The sequence below is a fragment of the Gymnoscopelus microlampas genome, assembly GCF_963454915.1.
Source record: "Gymnoscopelus microlampas genome assembly, chromosome: 21".
Lineage (NCBI taxonomy): Eukaryota > Metazoa > Chordata > Actinopteri > Myctophiformes > Myctophidae > Gymnoscopelus > Gymnoscopelus microlampas.
This window is the reverse complement of record NC_139958.1, coordinates 15742252-15751026: the sequence shown is the minus strand read 5'-3', so window position 1 is coordinate 15751026 and position 8775 is coordinate 15742252. Positions and strand designations below refer to the sequence as shown.

Sequence of the window (8775 nt, the reverse complement as noted above, 5' to 3'; positions counted from 1 at the left end):
CTAGATCATGGCTTTGAAGGCGAACGAGAACGCTGCACCCAGCGTTAGCCCCAGAGACAGGAAGAAGGCCATAATGGCTCCTGCTGTCTCTGCTTCATGTTGTGCAACCTTCTTTGGTGCATAGCACAGGCACAAGGTTCCCAGGTATCCATTGGACAAAGCGAAGAGGATCATGAAGAGGATGTACCAGGAGTCATGGCCAAACCACACAGGTAGGTAGTGACGAGGCTGCACGTTACACAGCATGAACAGAGGTATGAAGACCACCCGCACACCCACCAGGATGGGCAGCCAGATACTGTCTGCACGTGGCCACATACAGACTGCCGGCAGGCCCTTCCCAACAGTGTCCATCACGTTGTAGAGCAGGAAACATGAGGTGGGGATGAAGTAGGTGTCCCAAGCTCCTCCTCCCTCAGCTATCGTGGACTTGACGTGCACTGTGACGGCTGGGAACATTCCAATGGTAATGGTGAAGTTTAAACAAACAGACATGTTAAACACCCAGATCTGTTTCAAGATGGCAAAAACAGAAACAACTGGCTTGTCCTCCCCTTCAGTCAGACTGAACGCAACATCTGGCTTGTTCTCCTGGACAGAGGATGTCATGAGTCTGTTGCTCTCCATGTAGTATTGGAAAAATTCTATTCTGGACAGTGCGTGGTAGGAGAGGTTAGCCAGTATGACGACAACGCAGGCTGTGAGGAAGTAGCCAAAGACATTGCCCTGCACAGCTGAGCTAGTGGCCACAGTACAGATCATGGAGACGGCAGCCACAACGCCGGCCATTCCTCCCCCACTCACCATGGGCGTGGTGTAAGACACAGGCAGCAACCCTGCCAGTCCAAAAAGGCTGCCCGCGTAAATGGCAATGAAGGAGCTGATGCAGACGATTATGATGAGGGTGAGACAGAAGAAGGGTAATGGTGCCATCTTAACCTTCACCAGCACGGCGATCAACAGGAAGAACAACAGGATGACCGTCAGACTGCCTGACATACGTAGCTTCTGAGGAATCTTCTGGTGGATGAAGGAGTTGAAGCAGGTGAAGATGAGCATAGGCGACATGAAAAACAGTGACATCGCACTGCTGAAGTTTGATTGCAGAGCGTTCTGTGTGTGCCCTCTCTCCACAGTCCCATTGATTGCGCCGATGCCATCGATGGGCGGGTACGTCAACCTACCGATGAAGTACATTGTTGCTGCCGTGAAAAAATGCCATGGCAACGTACATGCCAGGCCCAAGACAAAGAAGATGATCGAGACTCCATAATATTTATCACTCGGTGCGTTGGTGGCCGTCATGACATCTGACAGAAGGTGTGTGAAAGTTTGTGTGATTTGGAGCCTTGATCACGTTAACTCTCATTTGTTTAAGCTTATTGACACACTCAGACACACGCACACACGCGCACACACACACACACACACACACACACACACACACACACACACACACACACACACACACACACACACACACGCACACTGGAACAGAACAGGCTCTAGGGCTAACTGGTTATGGCAAAGCAAACACTCTTTAAGTTCAGTCAATAGCACAGGATTTGTATGCAGCTAAAGGTGCTATGTACAGTATAGAGCACAGAAGTCCTGATGTCACTCGTTCATCCCCTGGGTCTATGGAGTATAACATTGGGTCATCTTAGAATTGTCTCATATAAGAATTGTGGTCCAAAAATAAACAAACTGTCTCTGCGATATTGTCGGGGGGGGGGGGGGGGGGGGCTTTGTATCGTTTATGATAGTCACTCATATTTGATACACTGTCTGTTTCTGCCGAAAATGTAACTAATTCGGCGGAAGTAACATTAGCGTTTTCTCACCGTCAGTTGATGCTTCGTATCGATAAGAGTCAAACCGCCGGGATCATTTGTTTATTTTTGGAACACAGTTCTTATTTGACACGATATTAAACACGTCTATGGGAATTCAGAATGGGGGGGAAAAAACGCGACCCAGGTAGGATGTGTAAATGACGTCAGACATTGGTGCTCTATAAAAGGCCACGTCATGTTTTGGCCTATAACTCTTGAACCTGAAAATGTGACTCGAAACACTGCGTCACGGTATGAGTGTAGGACCCAAACGCAGGTGGAGGCAGAGGCAGAAACAGTGTGTTTAGCAGAGTGTTTACTAACACAAAAACGCAGGGAACAATAGAAATAAACAACAAGGAAGTCACTCGTGGTGATGATGATGATGATGATGATGATGATGATATCTACCTCAGAGTGTACAAAGAGGCTATTTTTATTTCAAGGCCTGCCACCAGTTCCTTGATAGTCCTGGTAAACAGTTAAAACCAACCCAGCCATAGAGTAGCCTTTTCTCGTCGCATGTTAAAGAATGAGCCAGAAGCCAGATCCATTCATTAAACCAAGCAATTTCATTCAGTTTAAAAGGATGCCTCTCTACTGTGTGTGTGACAGATTCATACAGAGGACACACGCTCCCGACCCCCAGTCACGAGACGCCATTGACAGTCTCGATTCTCTTCCACAATAAATGTCACATGTCTGTTTTACATGCTGTTGCCATAGGGATGTTGCTTGTAAAATGCAATATGGAGATGGTTACAAGCTTGTTGTTATTGGCATTGGCATTTTAAGCAGAGCAGTGATGACATATTTCCAGAATGCATTGCAAACTTGACTCCCACCTTCCTGAAGTAAAGGCCACTCGTGGAGTTACGTTTATGTCACAATTTGATGACAGGGTGAACACAGAATATTATATTATTTAATGACAGGATTATTATGACAGGGTGAACACAATATTATTACTTGATGATGACACGATGTACACATAATATATTAAATATTTTAAATATATTATGTGTATTTAAATGTTTAAATATTTAAATAAATTACATTAAATATAGACATATATATGAAAACACAGCCTCCACGCCTGGGTTTCTTTCATCTTGACTACTTGACTGCATGCATTATCTGAAAGTAATGCATGCACTGCCCTCTGGTGTTTGAACCATGGTTTGAACAGCTCAAAAATAAGACACACAATTGCATAAACTATGACATCATGCAAGTCTTTGTTGAAGGTGTGTGTCATCTACCCATCTGTGCTGGGTCAGTTTAACCATTATAATCCTACATAAAGTGGTTATTTGAAAATAGCCGTTCTACAAGCTCGCAACACTTGGCGATGTGACTTGTTGTGAGCTTGAACTAAAACTAATATTTTGGAAACATTTAAACAACACCAATCTTGTATGGGGGGTCCCTGGCACAAACTAACTTGACATGAAAATGTTTGAGTATAACTTACTGTAAGGTAACAAGAACGTCAGGGGAAACGCTTGACCTTATCAAAAGCAAAAAAAAGACGACCTACCTGCCATGGCACACCTTTGTCTGTCCTCACTTATTCCCTTTCCCTAAAATATGTCAATACTTTAATAAATGGGATCACTCAATTATGAGAATCTCTCACAGGTATATACGTAGGCACCAAAATAAAATTTCGTCATTTCAATTGAAATTGTTTATCTTTCCAATGGAGCAAATCTCCTGTAATAAACTGAACTGATAGTGAAGGTGGAAGTTACAGTATAATGTAACATGCGTGCATGGTATTGTCACATTTCTCTTCAGTTGGCTGCTATTGTCTGCAAGCAAACAGCATTCACATCACCTGCTTTCAATAGTGTTCCTTTGTTATCCTTATTTAGTTTGACCTCTGCATAATTTCTGTTTTGTTTTACAAAACAAAAAAGAACATGATCTTTCATTGACAATTCGGGCCTACTATTTATCTGCAAATATCTATATAGCTATACATATCCCCTATGCTATGTCCTATGGAGCAAGAGAAAGCACATTATGATATCCCAAATAATGATTGATTGATTATCAGCTAGCCATAAGCATCAGCACATTTCTATTCTCTATTCTATTCTAGCACCATTGTTTGTGTTTTTTCTGCTTGGAGAGAAGGATGGAATTATTCAGATGACTTGTCCCTAAAAGTGTGACATGACGCCACTCAGCACCTCCTCACATTACTGCAATCCCTGGGCAAACATTAACAACTGGAGCACCAGTAATGCAAGCTGTCACCATTCATTTCTCATTCTGGAACTGGAATTTTTTTTAAACACTGCTGAGTTCTGACGTAGCTACTCAGGAGGGGCATTTAACTTTCATCATTAGCCGCTTCCAATCAAAGACACAATGCTTCTACAGTGAACCAACAACCCTACTTTAGCAAATAGGAGAGTTTTTTCACATAAGGATGATAGCCTATAAATAGTTGACTATGGTGGAACACTTAATTTGAGTTGACTAACTAGCAACAGCAAAAGGACTGCAATACAGGCGAAACCTTATATCTCTGATAACATGGGCAAAAATGTGTGCATTTGCTACACATGGACTTACAGACCGATTGTTATACTTCTGTCAGTAGGCCTATTAACTTGTATGGCTCACTGTTTAGAAACAGCAGCTGTCTTTGGGAAAGTGTATCCACGCGGATATCACTGGGCAGTTGGTAAGTAGCTATATTTTACCATCTAATCATCAAGTAGGCCTAATTCATTTAAATTAAGCATGGTATGCCACTTATATGCTTAAGGTATCCTAATAAATAAAGCTAAATTGAATTATTATTATTATTATAAAACATAAGAATAGGATTAGAATGATGGACTACTAAGAATAGCAAAGATCATTCTTTTGGGGAAAAAAAACTACAAAAAAAAGAAAGCTTTCTTCACACTATGTCACCTTAATCGCATGCAATGTGGCTTTTTTGCATCCTGAACAATTCTGAAAACAACTATTCCTGCCTCATTGTTTCAATGAACACAATAATGCACAATGTATGATAATCACAATGATAATTCATCTCCATCAATCACAGACTTAATAACTGGATGATAGATCCATAGACTAGTACTTTTTTTCTTTACTTTTTCCAAGGTTGCTCCATGAACAATAGGAATGAATGTAATGTAAATGATTTGCTGCTGTTTACATTAGATTGGCCCTAGCAGTAGTATATATCATCTTGTACACCTCTTTTCCAGGTGATTTGATGGGGACGAAGAGCATTGAAATCCCACTGGACAGACAGGCCAACAACCAGCAAGATGACCTCACACCCTTAGAGAGGGGGGACACAGTACTGGACAGAAACAAACGGCCATTAAAGTTCCTGCAAGCATTTCTGAGAGCTTCAGTCCTTCAAAACCTTGGAAGACAGATGCCAAACACTGCAGAAGAGCTGACCGTCCTCAGGAGCAGGTGGAGAGAAGAGGATAAAGACTAATATCTCAGAGGTAATATAATAATAGGCTGCATGTCATGGTTCTTGGCAATTAACCACTTAAACCTAATTTGTTGACTGGAGTCCCCAAGGGGTCTAATAGCCTAGGCCCCCTCCTTTTTGCCTCTCTACACCAAATGCCTTTGCCGAAAATTGTTGATTTACAAGCTCACAACGCATTACAACGGTATGCGCTTTGAGAATGTAGATCTGCTATTTTCGCAAAATATTTGCCCCAGATTAGGGACACTAGGCTGTATACTGTATGGTTAATCACTGTACCACTTATTTCTATTTTTGTTTCTTCAGAATAAATCATACTAGGAATTTTAGAACTGTATACCATTAGAGTTTTAATCATTAAAGCAAACAGCTTATTTTACCTATTGCATTACCTAAGTGGATGATAATGAGATTTGGTCATTAAATCTACATGTTTCCCTTTTTATTTTCTTGCACACAGGTGTCAGATCTCTTACTACTAGTCGAGTGACAATCGCTATGGACTTTGTACCAACATCAGTCTGGGAACTTAGCAAACCATTATTTACAAACATGTACTGACTAATATACAGTATATAAAATAATAATTGTTGTGTCTATTTGATCACATGTCTAACAATGTCATATCATATGCTTTACTTTGTTTTGTATTGTATTCTTCAGAGTGGGTTTATAGGCCTATTAACATTATTGTCTAAATTTACATTACCTGTCTGTTTATTTTCCTGTAGTACTTTGTTCAATCAGATTACAATATGTCATGAATGTCAAAACTAGCCTGAATAAATTTGACATTTGTAATCTGCTTTGTGGATATCTAACCATTCTCAAACCATTAACCATTGACACACACTATAGCCTATTGCCTACCTACCCTGTTGATCATCAAACTTCCACTTACATGAACCGTTGAATTGAAATGCCTTTCCATTCCATTCCATGATAAACAGAATGTTCAGATTTTAAACTTGAACCCACATGTGAATCCACTTTGTACCACTAGAGGGCAGGCAAACACCAAAACTGTTGCTCTCTCCTCTAAATCCTCATCCACTAAAAACATTTTTACCCACTACATTTTGCACTTTAATTACAATTACCTTTAATTACCAGGATAGCCCTATCCGCTGCAGATTCACATGCCTGTCCTCCACACACACACACACACACACACACACACACACACACACACACACACACACACACACACACACACACACACACACACACACACCACATTGCAGGTGGCTAACAAATAAAAAGGTGCACACTTTCACTCAGTCAATATAAATGCCAGTTTTACCAATGATGAAAAGAAGTTAAAGAGCTCATCATCATTGTCATGTCAGCAGTAACAGTTGTAGTTGTATGGTTTCTCCACTAAGAGGTGCTGTATGCATGTTCTTTATGTTGCGGCTCCCTATGGCTGTTCTGTTCCCGAGTGCCGAAGGGCAGTGGTGGAAAAAGTACTCACATTTTCACTTAATTAAAAGTATCAATACTGGCTGCAATGTAGAAATACTCTAATATAAAAGCCCGGAATTAAAAATGTACTTGAGAGTTAAGTACAAAAGTAGGCCTACTGGTATCAAAATGTACTGATAAAGTACCAAAAGTAGGAAGTAGTAGGCCAACTCATATGCAGAATATCCCATTTCACAAGTTTTAAACTTTATAAAATGTATACAAATCCTTTGAAAGTAGCAGCTGGCCCGGCCGAAATGTATATAGGGCTGAAGTGGTGTAGTAATGTATGTTTTGTAATAATGATCAAAATCGACAAAGTAACTACTAAAGTTTTCAAATAATTGTAGTATATATATAATATTTGCGTCTGAGACGTAGTGGATAGTAAAAGTATAGAACATTAATTGGAAATACTCTAGTAAAGTAAAAAATACCTCTAAGTATACTTAAGTACAGTACTTGAGTACATGTACTTAGTTACTTTACACCACTGCCGAAGGAGAAATAAGCAGTCTAGGAATTCTGTCAGGGAGGTGGCTCTGTGTATTAATGTTTATGATATTTCGTTTTATTTATCTACAGACTCAATAAAATAGGAGGGCTTCTTTGGATAAGTTCATTTATGGCCTGCCATCTTATTATGAGTCTGTAGGATAAAGCATTGGTTCTCAAAGTGGGGTCCGGGGGACCCCCAAGGGTCCTTGGGGCGGGGGTTCCCAGCAAAAATAGCAGATATACAACCTCATAGCGTGTCACTCTGTGCTGGCTATGAGCTTGTAGATCTGCTATTTTTGAAAGATCTTGATATTTTGTGCACATTTTTGATCATTTGTTTTTGTTGAACGAAAATCTTTGCTTCTTGATGTCCTTGGAACAAATATGTTTGATATGGGGGTCCGCAGCCAAATCATTGTGGGGGTCGCTGACATGAAAAGGGTTTCAGAACCACTGGGCTAAAGTTCCTGAGGTGTTTTTCCTTTTTTTCTTTTTCTTTTTGAATAGTTTTTAATTGTATATTCATGTTCAGGGTGAATGAATCCGTGTAGGCCTACACGAATTATAGGCTATGTGACGTTAGTAGGCCTACTAATTTATTTGGTCTTTGGGGTCGGTATAATTAACTCCATCATTTTCGGTATTCTATATAGGATCTTCATAAAATATCAAAATAGGTGCAGATAAAACATAGATCATTCCTTTTCATTTTTCAATTTTCACAGAAACGCATGATAATAGGCTCCCGCAAACCAGCGCTTTTAGATGCGTTCCTTTTGCCAAAAGCGTTTTATGGCCAATTGTATTCTCTTAAGATCTAAAAGTTTAAATCAGCAGTCTCATTAAATGACCCGTAAGGTTCAGCATGCGTTTCTTTGACAGATGAATTTGGTGCTTCAATTGATTGAATAATAATAATTGTAATTATTTTAGCAGGTTCCAAAGAACCAATTAACAAAGAAGCCACACGTGAAATAACAGGTTGCAAACAGAGAAAAAACATATAACTTCACAGTTTATGACGTTTATGATGTTGCAGAAATCATTCACATTACTTTTCCTGTAGATGTCTTTGAAATTACATCTGTAGGCTATATTGAATGAGCAAAAATGTATAAGTATAATAACAATACAAACACAGTAAAATCCATAGTGCTAATTTAGATTGTATTAGACTTTAGAATATAGACTCAATTTTACTCAGTATAAATCTCGACCCTTTTGCGGTAAATCTTTACACTTTCAGAGTTAATTTTTTTTTTTTTTGAAAGATTTTGCTTATAATAACAAACAAAATATGAACACACCAGATTTTAGAGTGGTCTTCCAAAATGGAATGGTCCTCTCAGAGCAGCATCCAACATGCAGCAGATGTATTATTGTGCTCACTGTCAACATCCACACATACAAATATACTTGTATCAACGTCTATCACCAAGTCTTCACAATATACTGGATGTGCTCTTTAGCCCTCATCCTCAGTGAGGCGATACTGGAGTT

General features: G+C 39.8%; 2 protein-coding genes across 2 annotated transcripts in view; both read right to left on the bottom strand.

Annotated features, from left to right (window-relative positions):
* On the bottom strand, window positions 1-1305 carry LOC311037698 (equilibrative nucleoside transporter 1-like; the record flags this gene model as incomplete). The annotated part of the gene is made up of 1 exon (XM_084046953.1): window positions 1-1305. The coding sequence occupies one exon, from the start codon at window positions 1303-1305 to the stop codon at window positions 1-3; it is 1305 nt and encodes a 434-aa protein (XP_083903079.1).
* A 7401-nt stretch (window positions 1306-8706) lies between these two features.
* The window catches only part of rx3 (retinal homeobox gene 3), a gene marked incomplete at both ends in the record, with an annotated part of 1819 nt that continues 1750 nt past the window's right edge, over window positions 8707-8775 (bottom strand). Inside the window, one exon of the mRNA XM_084047117.1 lies at window positions 8707-8775. This exon is cut by the window's right edge and continues 426 nt beyond it. Within this exon, the coding sequence (XP_083903243.1) occupies window positions 8707-8775 (69 nt within the window).